The sequence below is a fragment of the Cavia porcellus genome, unplaced genomic scaffold (genome assembly GCF_034190915.1).
Source record: "Cavia porcellus strain 051 isolate PalLab524CR breed Dunkin Hartley unplaced genomic scaffold, mCavPor4.1 scaffold_36, whole genome shotgun sequence".
Lineage (NCBI taxonomy): Eukaryota > Metazoa > Chordata > Mammalia > Rodentia > Caviidae > Cavia > Cavia porcellus.
In genome coordinates this window covers 388,819-402,445 of record NW_026947519.1, presented here as the reverse complement: position 1 = coordinate 402,445, position 13,627 = coordinate 388,819, and the positions used below count along the sequence as shown (strand labels likewise).

The window sequence follows — 13,627 nt, the reverse complement described above, 5'->3', positions numbered from 1 at the left end:
CCAGGCCCCGGCCCAGGCCCAAGACCCTCAGACCCTCATCCCGCAGCCTTCTGCTTTCACCAGTGGAGACAGAGGAGACAGCAGGCAGCCCGCAGCCCTCAGCAGTCAGCAGCAGTCCGCAGCCCGCTGCCCTCAGCCTGGGTGGGGTTGGCTGTGGTGGGGGGTGGGGGGTGGGGGGCGCCTCTGAGCGGGGCCCAGCCTCTCGGAAGTGCAGGGAGCCAGCGAAGCAGGCGCTCTGGGTTCCATGGACATCCCCCAGCCCGGCCACTCTGCCCGTGCCCGTGGGTCAGGTGGTAGGCAATAGGGCCTCTCTGGCCTAGAGCTGCAGCTCCTGTGGCTGCGATTTGCATCAGAGGCCAGCTCTCAGCTGCAACTGGTGTCACAGCTGTGGCCCTTGCAGCCCTAGGGCGCCCTATGGGGAAGAAGCGTGGGCAGCGAGGGAAAAGCCAAGGCCAGGCCGCTCCTGGGAAATGCCAGAACCGGCCGGCACTCGGGGTGCCTGGTGGGCAGGGAGGGGCTCTGCGGCCACCCAGCACAGAGCTCCGAGGGGCAGAGAAGAGCGGGACCCAGTCCACAGCATCTGGTGCTCCCCAGGAGACCTCGGCTTTGGCCAGGAAACCGGCACCCCTCCCCAAGAGCAGACAGGAGGCTGAGCCAGGCAGGGAGGCAGGGCTGCTGTGTAGTGGGGGAGTTCAGGAGGTTAAAGAGCGGCAAGGCCAAGAGCAAGCAAAGCAGGGGACAGCTGCGAAGGTGCAGCCGGGCGGCCAGGCGGATCTATGCAGGAAGAAGCCCCGAGCCAGACGACCTGCAGAGCCAGCTGCTGGCCGTCCATCGGCCCAGCCTCCTGTAGAACAACTGCGAGCCCTCCAGTTAGACATGCTGCCCCTGAATATGGAGGCCAGCAGGGCCTTTGCCGGGATGAGGCAGAACCTGTGGCAGAGGCGCAAAGCTCAGCTGGAGTGCAGAGGTCAGCTCATCCAGGGCATCCCGGGCTTCTGGACCACCGCAGTATCCTTTATCTGTCTGCCCAGGCTGCATGGGGCAGTGGGTGCCAGGGCAGAGGCCCTTTGGAGGGTGGGCACAGCCAGGCCAAGGGACCCTGGAGGGGTGGCTCACCAGTGTGGAATGTTGAGCAGCGCAAGTGCAGAGAGGACAGGATGTGTGCGGGACCTGTAGCCACCCATCTGGAAAGCTGTAGGGGGTGGGGAGAAGAGGCTGCTCCTATGGGGCTGGGTGTGTGTGTTTGTGTCTGTGTGTCTGTGTGTCTGTGTGTCTGGCTGGCTGGCTGTCTCTCTCTGTCTCTGTCTCTGTCTCTGTGTCTGTCTCTGTCTCTGTCTCTGTGTCTGTCTCTGTGTCTGTCTCTGTGTCTGTCTCTGTGTCTGTGTCTGTGTCTGTGTCTGTGTCTGTCTCTCTCTCTGTTTTTCTCTCTCTGGGTCTTAGGGGGGCCAGGAGTGATCTGGTGAGGCAGTGCTTGTGCCTCTGGACCTGCGAGGTCCTTGAGCCTGTGTGTAGCACCGAATCAGGATCATGCAGGCATGAGGCAGCCTGCACAGGAAGCGCTTGGCTCACACAACAGGTGCAAGGAGGCGTGTATTTCCTGGTCCTTCTGTAAATCCTTGGGCAAGGGTCAGAGGGAAAGGCCCAGAGAGTGAGAGCTGGCGCATTGCACACAGGGACACGCGTCCATTCTGCATGGCCCTTAGCACACAGACAAAGCAGGCCACGGGTTGTCAAGCAGTGGTGGGGTGGGGCCTACTGACTGTAGGCACAGTCAGTGCCTACACACTGTGAGGTGCACCTAAGCCTTGGACACCCACGTGGCTTTCAGCATGCCTGAGAGAAATGGAGACCTGGGAAGTGCGGTGGAGAGGACCGCACAACCTCCCTGCCCGGCTGCCAAGACCCCGCTCCCCGGGTGCCCTCTGCCACAAGACTGCACCCCCTCGCTCCCGCTCCCTCTTGTGTCCTCATCTCTCTGTCTGTGTCACTCCTTTTCTCTGTGTCTCTGTGTGTCTGTGTGTGTGTGTCTGTCTGTGCGGCTCTCTCTGTGTGTGTCTCTGCTTCTGTCAGGAATCCTGGCCAAGCATACCTGAGTGTTCAGCTCCTTGACCCTAGGCAGATGGTAAACCACCCAGAGCTGGCAGCAGTGATCAGCGAGGAAGATGAAGACATGCTTTGCTCCATGATCAGTTTGAAGGTCAGGACTGGGCTGTGTGGGCTCTTGTTGGGGAAAGCTGAGTTGAGGCAGGAGGTGAGCTCAGCCCTGGTGTCAGGCAATTAGGGCTCAGTGGGATAGGGATGTAGATTCTGCGTGCTTTGTTCCCCTGACAGGTAGAAGAAGCTGGAGAATCCAGCGATTGCTGCAAGGTCTCCATGTTCTTCAGGAAAAATTCTTACTTCCTGAATGAAGCTATCGTGAAGGAGTTTCTCTGGCACGTGACAGGTAAGAGTGGGGCGGTCCCACGTTGGGTGGAGAAGTGGCCCAGCAGGGTGCCCTTAGTCCCCAACTATCCCTCCCACTGCAGGCTACATGGTGTGGCGTTCCACGGCCATTCAGTGGCGTGCCAGTTACAGACGCCAAGCCAGCCTCCGCATGAAGCACAATAGCAGCCCGAACTTCTTCAACTGGTTTACTGATCACAGTTTTGCTGGCTGCCACAGGATTACTCAGGTGGGTGGCCAGGGGCATGTGTCCTGCTGCAATTGGGGTGGCTCCTCATCTGCTGGCATGGGATCTGATCCTGGAACCGGCGTGTCCCACTTTCCCTCTCAGATCATGGTGGAGGACCTGTGGCTCAGGCCACTGCTCTACTACCAGCCTAAGCGGCCACCTGGAGAAGAAAGGGAGCACGCAGATGGGCAGGTGAGGACCAGGGCTCGGAATGCTAGGGGTCAGCCAGCTGCCAGGAGTCCCAGTCCGGGCTTAGGGAAGAGTAGGCCCTGACTAAACCAGTGCACGTAGGACCACTGAAAGTAGGAGGTTGACGGACTGAATGGAGGGCCCAGATGGCAACCAGTGCTTCTTGAGACAAGCCTCATCCTACCCATGGGCGGGGAGAAGCCTTTGTGCCTAGCAGACAAGCAGACCTGAGTCTTTAGTATCAATTCCCTGCACCCCATTTTAAAAAGTAGATGTTGGGGGACAGACATTTCTGGCATTCCGGCTAGGCTAGCAGTGGTTTCCTGATTGCTTGTCCTTGTCCTGGGGCAGCTTGGCTCCCCAGGATCTCCTTCCCCTCGGGTCCCCTCCGGTCTCCTTCCCTCCTCTCCCTTGCCCTCCACTCCCCTCCTTTCTGCTCAGCTCTCTTCCCCTCCAGTGCCCTGGCCTCCCCTCCTCTCCCCTGGACTCCTCTTCCCTCCCTTCTCATGCTCTCACCTCTTCTGGGGTTTGGGTTGAATTAGGCTTGGCTAGGTTGTTTTGGCTTGGGCAGGGCTGGGCAGGGCTGGACTGGACTGGGCAGGGCTGGGCTGGGCTGGGCCAGGCAGGGCCGGGCTGGGCCGGGCTGGGCCGGGCTGGGCCGGGCTGGGCCGGGGTGGCCCGGGCTGGGCCGGGCCGGCCCGGGCTGGGGGATGGTTGGGATTTCCTTTGATTTGTGTTAGTGCACACCTGTGGCATACAGAGCCCTGCTCACTCATCCGTGCAGCACAGCACCCTTATGGTCCAGAGTACTGTTTTGCCAGGGGGCATGTGTTTTGTAGGACATTGTTTTTACAGCCTGGGCCAGAGGAAGTACAAGCGGGACAGCCTGTCCACATGGAGGGGCCTGGACTTTTGAGATGGTCCCGTGCAGGCGACTGTTGCTGTGAGCCTGTGTGCCTTCCTAATAGGCCGGAGCAGTCTCAGACTTCCAGTGGAAGGTTGTGGCCTCCCAACCTTCCTGGGTTCCCTCACACAGAGCCTTGGATTTCAGGGTGAGAGCACAGGGCAAGAGCAAGAGCACGGGGCCTGTGGTGAAATCAAAGAGGATGGTGAGGAAGGCTGACGGCAAGCCCTTCAGGAGGGAGCCCTTCTCACACTGGAGCCAATAAAGAGCATTGAGTTTGTTGAGCCTGGGCATCTCTGCGTGTGTGTACGTGTTGGGTTCTGCTGGCGCTGTGCAAGTCACTGCTTCGGGTCCACGTGGGGAACCCTGGGTCCTCTGCCAAGGCCTCTCTGACTTGTGAGGGGTTCTGCCTGTCAAGGTGCAGTGTGGTGGCTTGATCTGATTCCAGGTTTCCACCTGTGTTTCTACACAATGTACCTGCGGGCGGAGTTGGGGGTTTCCAGAGAGGCAGAGGGAAACCACTGCCCTTGGATGATGATGGGCTCTTGGAAGCATGGGGGATTCGCCCCAGGAGAGCTCCCACGCAGGCCAGGTGACCCTTGACGTGCGCAGCGGTCCCTTCCTTGGGGCGAGCTGTAGCCTGAAGGTCTTCCTTCTGCAGAAGGTCAGACTCGTTCGGAGACTCCCACAACGATAAAGTTGCTTTAGTCACCCTTTGAAGCAAGTGTGAGCCTCTCAGGCTGGAAGCCCTGGTCTTGCTTGGGCAGCGGCTGCCTCCTAGGGCCCCGGCTGTGCCAGACTGAGGGGAACGGGCCTGGCCAAGCTCCTGAGGCACACCAGTGAAAAGCTGGACACGCCTGGCAGCACATCCAGGCCACTGTGTTCCTTGCCCTGGGGCAGCCAGGCATCTGAAGGTGAGAGGCATCTCTGTAAACAGCCACTTCCCACAGGTGTGGTCTCCAGATGGATTTTTGCAGCCCTAGGTGAGGCAGCTTGTGACAGGGCTCAGGGGGCCAAAGGCCAGAATGGCAGAGCAGAGATGGACCTTGCTCAGTCCTGTCCCATGTGACACCCAATCCAAATCCCTGGGAGCCACACCGCTTCCCATGGAGAGGGGTAGCCTTGGGCCAAGGCCCTGCTGTGGGTGGAAAACTTAGGAGGTCAGCATATTCCTCACTGGTCAACAGAAGGGGAAGGCTCTTGTTAGGATGTCTTTGGCCCTCAAGAACAGCGCGCCCTACTCTGTTTGCTAAGCGCAGTGTCCTTCCATTGGCCTGGCCTCCTTGGCTTGGCCCGCGCAAAGCCAGGGGGAAGGGCCAGTACTGCAGCCTGGGAGGCATGTCTCTGTAGCTCCAGCAAGGAAGAGCGAAGCCCTCTGTGTGTGGGCAAGAGGCCAGGACTGCGGGGAACTCTGGTGCTTTGGTGCTGTGGTGCAACAAAGAGAAAACTACCTCTGTGCCTTGCCTGGAACCAAAGAGTAACACGCATGTTGCCATGCATTGGGAGGCACGATGTGCCTTGCCGGCCCCTTGCCACCCACAAGGTGTCACCTTGTAGCTGAAGCCCTGCCTTGCTTCCTGGGGCAAGAGGTCCTGCAGTTGTAGTGAGGTTTCACACATCAGCTCCTTCCCACAGGTGTTCTGGTGTCCTGGTGCGCTTCTCCTCAGAGTCGGGGGGAGTTTTGTGAGGCAATCCCTGCCTGCGCCTGAGGATGCTCCTATCCATTTCTGGTGAATAGCTGTGCAGCCCACCAGCTCTGGATGCACTGAGAGTTTCTGTTGCAGTGTGCACATCCCTGGGGAACTCTGGAGGCATGGTGTGGCAGCACGTGAATGCCCTAGGATGTTTGCTGAACACTGCTCTTGTGTGAGGAGGGACCCCTGAGGTGCCTGGCACCCAGAGATGCCCGCCCGGGGGCACATCTCTGGGGAGGTTCTGAGCCAGGCCCAGCCTCTCAGAGAGGACCTCCCTGCGTCCTTGGCCTGGGTACTCCAGGAGACAGTCTTCCCTCCGCCAGTGCAACAGTGCAAGCAGGGAACGGGAACTACAACACCACAAAGCCATGCTGTTTTCAGTCCACACTTGATTTCCCCAGGAAATAGGCTCACGGGCCTAGGTGAAGGTTCCTGCAAGCCCTCAGGCTGAGGGAAAGTCTAGTAGTTTCGGAGGAGGTGACCCCCTTGGCCTTGTGAAAAGCCAAAGGACTCCCCCGTGTGACAGCGGAGACAAAGGATGACCCATGAGCCTTCCTGGATATCTCTGGGAAGGATATATCCCAGAGCATGCCTACACAAGCTCTCCTGGAGGGCAGGAGGCCACAGAGGACTCTCCTGGACAAACGCAGTAGGTATGCTCAGAGGATCGGGCAGGCAACAGCTGGGTCCTGGCACCTCCTAAAAGCACAGGGGTCAGGAGGGCGGAGAGTTCACGTCCCATGCCCCAAGCCACAGGCTCTCTATCCACCCCAAGGCCCACTCACACATACACATAGAAGCAGAGTGAGAGCCAGAGAAAGAGAGAGAAGAGACAGAGAGATCATCTTTCCCAGGAGCCCAGAGAACATTAAGCTGCACAGTTTGTTCTCCCCACTATCACCCCGCTGAAGCTGTTCTTGCTGTGTCCTTCTCTCTGGCCTTGCTGTACTTCCACAGCTTCCTCTCCTGCTGTGGCTCTGGGTTTGCTGCTCCCCCTGTCTGTACTCTTCTTGATCTGTCTCTCAATCCCAAAGCTCACACCTGAGTTCCTTGTGGGCTTGCGATCTCCTACACAACAGCTTGCAGGAAGCTGAACTTGCAGATTTCCGGTTGGTGGCCTGGGGCAGGAGTAGCCCTTGATCCCCCATCCTGGATAAGTCTGTTGTGCCAGGGAGCTGGGCCTCAACATGGAAATACAATGGCCACCACATCCCACCCTACCCCCCACCCTGGCCCTGGCCCTGGCCCTTGTTTTGCATTGTAACTCTGCCTCTTTGGGGTCTGGCAGCCTGGCTTCCAGGGTGGCACAGGTGCAGCCGGAGATGGAAAGTCTCGGGCCTCCACGCCAACTCTGCTGGCACAAAGGCATGCAGAGAGGCCTGAGGTGGAAGCAGGCAAGGGGCAAGGGGCATGTGGTGGGGTGTGGAGGTGCGGGGTGGTGGCCGGGGCCCTGCTCTGCCAAGAGCTTCCCCTGGCAGCAAAGGGCCCCATCAGCAGAGCCAATCGGCCTGGTTTGTATGCAGGTATGGACCGCACGGGGTTGGTGGTCCCGTGCAAGGCTGCATGGGGCGGGTGGGATCTTCCACCTGGTCCCATCTGCCCTGGCCTGGCACAGCCCCACAGAGGGGCCTCGGTGTCTGGGAAAGTGTGGTCAGCCTGTGCGGGCCCCGGTTGGCCTGCTGGCAACAGGGAGGTGAGCCAGGATGACCTCTCGTTGGCAGTGTGCCTGTGCCCACAAGCACCAAGGGAGGCAAGCTGGCGGTGCATCCGGGCTCCAGCTTTCCTGGCCTCGACCTTCAGCGCGCTGCACGCCAGGGTCACGAGCTTGGACTGGAAGCTCTGCTGTGGCTACCGTGGTGGTGGGCGAAGTGCCCTAGCCAAAGGAAACCAGAGGCAAGCCTGGAAGGCTTCCTGCAGGAGAGGTTCAGGCTGGGGTGGGACACTGAGGGGAGGGAGGTGTGGGAGGTGGGCGGTGGGCGGGGCAGGAGTTGGGGGCCCTCCCCTGCAGTCAGCGCCTGCAGCCCCAGAGGGCATGTCGGGAGGCGGAGTTGACCCCATAGGCCTGCCCCGGAAGGACTCCAGCCCTGGGGCGAGGGGCAGAGAACCTGCAGATCCCGCAACACCTGCAGATCCCCAGGCCCGCCCTCGGCCTAGTCCCAGGCCCCGGCCCAGGCCCAAGACCCTCAGACCCTCATCCCGCAGCCTTCTGCTTTCACCAGTGGAGACAGAGGAGACAGCAGGCAGCCCGCAGCCCTCAGCAGTCAGCAGCAGTCCGCAGCCCGCTGCCCTCAGCCTGGGTGGGGTTGGCTGTGGTGGGGGGTGGGGGGTGGGGGGCGCCTCTGAGCGGGGCCCAGCCTCTCGGAAGTGCAGGGAGCCAGCGAAGCAGGCGCTCTGGGTTCCATGGACATCCCCCAGCCCGGCCACTCTGCCCGTGCCCGTGGGTCAGGTGGTAGGCAATAGGGCCTCTCTGGCCTAGAGCTGCAGCTCCTGTGGCTGCGATTTGCATCAGAGGCCAGCTCTCAGCTGCAACTGGTGTCACAGCTGTGGCCCTTGCAGCCCTAGGGCGCCCTATGGGGAAGAAGCGTGGGCAGCGAGGGAAAAGCCAAGGCCAGGCCGCTCCTGGGAAATGCCAGAACCGGCCGGCACTCGGGGTGCCTGGTGGGCAGGGAGGGGCTCTGCGGCCACCCAGCACAGAGCTCCGAGGGGCAGAGAAGAGCGGGACCCAGTCCACAGCATCTGGTGCTCCCCAGGAGACCTCGGCTTTGGCCAGGAAACCGGCACCCCTCCCCAAGAGCAGACAGGAGGCTGAGCCAGGCAGGGAGGCAGGGCTGCTGTGTAGTGGGGGAGTTCAGGAGGTTAAAGAGCGGCAAGGCCAAGAGCAAGCAAAGCAGGGGACAGCTGCGAAGGTGCAGCCGGGCGGCCAGGCGGATCTATGCAGGAAGAAGCCCCGAGCCAGACGACCTGCAGAGCCAGCTGCTGGCCGTCCATCGGCCCAGCCTCCTGTAGAACAACTGCGAGCCCTCCAGTTAGACATGCTGCCCCTGAATATGGAGGCCAGCAGGGCCTTTGCCGGGATGAGGCAGAACCTGTGGCAGAGGCGCAAAGCTCAGCTGGAGTGCAGAGGTCAGCTCATCCAGGGCATCCCGGGCTTCTGGACCACCGCAGTATCCTTTATCTGTCTGCCCAGGCTGCATGGGGCAGTGGGTGCCAGGGCAGAGGCCCTTTGGAGGGTGGGCACAGCCAGGCCAAGGGACCCTGGAGGGGTGGCTCACCAGTGTGGAATGTTGAGCAGCGCAAGTGCAGAGAGGACAGGATGTGTGCGGGACCTGTAGCCACCCATCTGGAAAGCTGTAGGGGGTGGGGAGAAGAGGCTGCTCCTATGGGGCTGGGTGTGTGTGTTTGTGTCTGTGTGTCTGTGTGTCTGTGTGTCTGGCTGGCTGGCTGTCTCTCTCTGTCTCTGTCTCTGTGTCTGTCTCTGTCTCTGTCTCTGTGTCTGTCTCTGTGTCTGTCTCTGTGTCTGTCTCTGTGTCTGTGTCTGTGTCTGTGTCTGTGTCTGTGTCTGTCTCTCTCTCTGTTTTTCTCTCTCTGGGTCTTAGGGGGGCCAGGAGTGATCTGGTGAGGCAGTGCTTGTGCCTCTGGACCTGCGAGGTCCTTGAGCCTGTGTGTAGCACCGAATCAGGATCATGCAGGCATGAGGCAGCCTGCACAGGAAGCGCTTGGCTCACACAACAGGTGCAAGGAGGCGTGTATTTCCTGGTCCTTCTGTAAATCCTTGGGCAAGGGTCAGAGGGAAAGGCCCAGAGAGTGAGAGCTGGCGCATTGCACACAGGGACACGCGTCCATTCTGCATGGCCCTTAGCACACAGACAAAGCAGGCCACGGGTTGTCAAGCAGTGGTGGGGTGGGGCCTACTGACTGTAGGCACAGTCAGTGCCTACACACTGTGAGGTGCACCTAAGCCTTGGACACCCACGTGGCTTTCAGCATGCCTGAGAGAAATGGAGACCTGGGAAGTGCGGTGGAGAGGACCGCACAACCTCCCTGCCCGGCTGCCAAGACCCCGCTCCCCGGGTGCCCTCTGCCACAAGACTGCACCCCCTCGCTCCCGCTCCCTCTTGTGTCCTCATCTCTCTGTCTGTGTCACTCCTTTTCTCTGTGTCTCTGTGTGTCTGTGTGTGTGTGTCTGTCTGTGCGGCTCTCTCTGTGTGTGTCTCTGCTTCTGTCAGGAATCCTGGCCAAGCATACCTGAGTGTTCAGCTCCTTGACCCTAGGCAGATGGTAAACCACCCAGAGCTGGCAGCAGTGATCAGCGAGGAAGATGAAGACATGCTTTGCTCCATGATCAGTTTGAAGGTCAGGACTGGGCTGTGTGGGCTCTTGTTGGGGAAAGCTGAGTTGAGGCAGGAGGTGAGCTCAGCCCTGGTGTCAGGCAATTAGGGCTCAGTGGGATAGGGATGTAGATTCTGCGTGCTTTGTTCCCCTGACAGGTAGAAGAAGCTGGAGAATCCAGCGATTGCTGCAAGGTCTCCATGTTCTTCAGGAAAAATTCTTACTTCCTGAATGAAGCTATCGTGAAGGAGTTTCTCTGGCACGTGACAGGTAAGAGTGGGGCGGTCCCACGTTGGGTGGAGAAGTGGCCCAGCAGGGTGCCCTTAGTCCCCAACTATCCCTCCCACTGCAGGCTACATGGTGTGGCGTTCCACGGCCATTCAGTGGCGTGCCAGTTACAGACGCCAAGCCAGCCTCCGCATGAAGCACAATAGCAGCCCGAACTTCTTCAACTGGTTTACTGATCACAGTTTTGCTGGCTGCCACAGGATTACTCAGGTGGGTGGCCAGGGGCATGTGTCCTGCTGCAATTGGGGTGGCTCCTCATCTGCTGGCATGGGATCTGATCCTGGAACCGGCGTGTCCCACTTTCCCTCTCAGATCATGGTGGAGGACCTGTGGCTCAGGCCACTGCTCTACTACCAGCCTAAGCGGCCACCTGGAGAAGAAAGGGAGCACGCAGATGGGCAGGTGAGGACCAGGGCTCGGAATGCTAGGGGTCAGCCAGCTGCCAGGAGTCCCAGTCCGGGCTTAGGGAAGAGTAGGCCCTGACTAAACCAGTGCACGTAGGACCACTGAAAGTAGGAGGTTGACGGACTGAATGGAGGGCCCAGATGGCAACCAGTGCTTCTTGAGACAAGCCTCATCCTACCCATGGGCGGGGAGAAGCCTTTGTGCCTAGCAGACAAGCAGACCTGAGTCTTTAGTATCAATTCCCTGCACCCCATTTTAAAAAGTAGATGTTGGGGGACAGACATTTCTGGCATTCCGGCTAGGCTAGCAGTGGTTTCCTGATTGCTTGTCCTTGTCCTGGGGCAGCTTGGCTCCCCAGGATCTCCTTCCCCTCGGGTCCCCTCCGGTCTCCTTCCCTCCTCTCCCTTGCCCTCCACTCCCCTCCTTTCTGCTCAGCTCTCTTCCCCTCCAGTGCCCTGGCCTCCCCTCCTCTCCCCTGGACTCCTCTTCCCTCCCTTCTCATGCTCTCACCTCTTCTGGGGTTTGGGTTGAATTAGGCTTGGCTAGGTTGTTTTGGCTTGGGCAGGGCTGGGCAGGGCTGGACTGGACTGGGCAGGGCTGGGCTGGGCTGGGCCAGGCAGGGCCGGGCTGGGCCGGGCTGGGCCGGGCTGGGCCGGGCTGGGCCGGGGTGGCCCGGGCTGGGCCGGGCCGGCCCGGGCTGGGGGATGGTTGGGATTTCCTTTGATTTGTGTTAGTGCACACCTGTGGCATACAGAGCCCTGCTCACTCATCCGTGCAGCACAGCACCCTTATGGTCCAGAGTACTGTTTTGCCAGGGGGCATGTGTTTTGTAGGACATTGTTTTTACAGCCTGGGCCAGAGGAAGTACAAGCGGGACAGCCTGTCCACATGGAGGGGCCTGGACTTTTGAGATGGTCCCGTGCAGGCGACTGTTGCTGTGAGCCTGTGTGCCTTCCTAATAGGCCGGAGCAGTCTCAGACTTCCAGTGGAAGGTTGTGGCCTCCCAACCTTCCTGGGTTCCCTCACACAGAGCCTTGGATTTCAGGGTGAGAGCACAGGGCAAGAGCAAGAGCACGGGGCCTGTGGTGAAATCAAAGAGGATGGTGAGGAAGGCTGACGGCAAGCCCTTCAGGAGGGAGCCCTTCTCACACTGGAGCCAATAAAGAGCATTGAGTTTGTTGAGCCTGGGCATCTCTGCGTGTGTGTACGTGTTGGGTTCTGCTGGCGCTGTGCAAGTCACTGCTTCGGGTCCACGTGGGGAACCCTGGGTCCTCTGCCAAGGCCTCTCTGACTTGTGAGGGGTTCTGCCTGTCAAGGTGCAGTGTGGTGGCTTGATCTGATTCCAGGTTTCCACCTGTGTTTCTACACAATGTACCTGCGGGCGGAGTTGGGGGTTTCCAGAGAGGCAGAGGGAAACCACTGCCCTTGGATGATGATGGGCTCTTGGAAGCATGGGGGATTCGCCCCAGGAGAGCTCCCACGCAGGCCAGGTGACCCTTGACGTGCGCAGCGGTCCCTTCCTTGGGGCGAGCTGTAGCCTGAAGGTCTTCCTTCTGCAGAAGGTCAGACTCGTTCGGAGACTCCCACAACGATAAAGTTGCTTTAGTCACCCTTTGAAGCAAGTGTGAGCCTCTCAGGCTGGAAGCCCTGGTCTTGCTTGGGCAGCGGCTGCCTCCTAGGGCCCCGGCTGTGCCAGACTGAGGGGAACGGGCCTGGCCAAGCTCCTGAGGCACACCAGTGAAAAGCTGGACACGCCTGGCAGCACATCCAGGCCACTGTGTTCCTTGCCCTGGGGCAGCCAGGCATCTGAAGGTGAGAGGCATCTCTGTAAACAGCCACTTCCCACAGGTGTGGTCTCCAGATGGATTTTTGCAGCCCTAGGTGAGGCAGCTTGTGACAGGGCTCAGGGGGCCAAAGGCCAGAATGGCAGAGCAGAGATGGACCTTGCTCAGTCCTGTCCCATGTGACACCCAATCCAAATCCCTGGGAGCCACACCGCTTCCCATGGAGAGGGGTAGCCTTGGGCCAAGGCCCTGCTGTGGGTGGAAAACTTAGGAGGTCAGCATATTCCTCACTGGTCAACAGAAGGGGAAGGCTCTTGTTAGGATGTCTTTGGCCCTCAAGAACAGCGCGCCCTACTCTGTTTGCTAAGCGCAGTGTCCTTCCATTGGCCTGGCCTCTTTGGCTTGGCCTGCGCAAAGCCAGGGGGAAGGGCCAGTACTGCAGCCTGGGAGGCATGTCTCTGTAGCTCCAGCAAGGAAGAGCGAAGCCCTCTGTGTGTGGGCAAGAGGCCAGGACTGCGGGGAACTCTGGTGCTTTGGTGCTGTGGTGCAACAAAGAGAAAACTACCTCTGTGCCTTGCCTGGAACCAAAGAGTAACACGCATGTTGCCATGCATTGGGAGGCACGATGTGCCTTGCCGGCCCCTTGCCACCCACAAGGTGTCACCTTGTAGCTGAAGCCCTGCCTTGCTTCCTGGGGCAAGAGGTCCTGCAGTTGTAGTGAGGTTTCACACATCAGCTCCTTCCCACAGGTGTTCTGGTGTCCTGGTGCGCTTCTCCTCAGAGTCGGGGGGAGTTTTGTGAGGCAATCCCTGCCTGCGCCTGAGGATGCTCCTATCCATTTCTGGTGAATAGCTGTGCAGCCCACCAGCTCTGGATGCACTGAGAGTTTCTGTTGCAGTGTGCACATCCCTGGGGAACTCTGGAGGCATGGTGTGGCAGCACGTGAATGCCCTAGGATGTTTGCTGAACACTGCTCTTGTGTGAGGAGGGACCCCTGAGGTGCCTGGCACCCAGAGATGCCCGCCCGGGGGCACATCTCTGGGGAGGTTCTGAGCCAGGCCCAGCCTCTCAGAGAGGACCTCCCTGTGTCCTTGGCCTGGGTACTCCAGGAGACAGTCTTCCCTCCGCCAGTGCAACAGTGCAAGCAGGGAACGGGAACTACAACACCACAAAGCCATGCTGTTTTCAGTCCACACTTGATTTCCCCAGGAAATAGGCTCAAGGGCCTAGGTGAAGGTTCCTGCAAGCCCTCAGGCTGAGGGAAAGTCTAGTAGTTTCGGAGGAGGTGACCCCCTTGGCCTTGTGAAAAGCCAAAGGACTCCCCCGTGTGACAGCGGAGACAAAGGATGACCCATGAGCCTTC

The 13,627-nt window shown here is 59.8% G+C and overlaps 2 protein-coding genes across 2 annotated transcripts; both read left to right on the top strand.

Moving 5' to 3' along the window:
* Nucleotides 1-258: 258 nt before the first annotated feature.
* LOC134474722 (testis-specific Y-encoded protein 2-like) lies at nucleotides 259-4,048 on the top strand. Its single transcript, XM_063243243.1, has 6 exons — nucleotides 259-1,008; nucleotides 2,120-2,197; nucleotides 2,332-2,443; nucleotides 2,526-2,671; nucleotides 2,774-2,863; nucleotides 3,912-4,048. The coding sequence occupies exons 1-6, from the start codon at nucleotides 415-417 to the stop codon at nucleotides 3,981-3,983; spliced, it is 1,092 nt and encodes a 363-aa protein (XP_063099313.1). The 5' UTR covers nucleotides 259-414; the 3' UTR covers nucleotides 3,984-4,048.
* A 3,823-nt stretch (nucleotides 4,049-7,871) lies between these two features.
* On the top strand, nucleotides 7,872-11,662 carry LOC134474721 (testis-specific Y-encoded protein 2-like). Its single transcript, XM_063243242.1, has 6 exons — nucleotides 7,872-8,622; nucleotides 9,734-9,811; nucleotides 9,946-10,057; nucleotides 10,140-10,285; nucleotides 10,388-10,477; nucleotides 11,526-11,662. Exons 1-6 carry the CDS (start codon nucleotides 8,029-8,031, stop codon nucleotides 11,595-11,597), a joined length of 1,092 nt encoding a protein of 363 aa, XP_063099312.1. The 5' UTR covers nucleotides 7,872-8,028; the 3' UTR covers nucleotides 11,598-11,662.
* The last annotated feature ends 1,965 nt before the right edge of the window (nucleotides 11,663-13,627 follow it).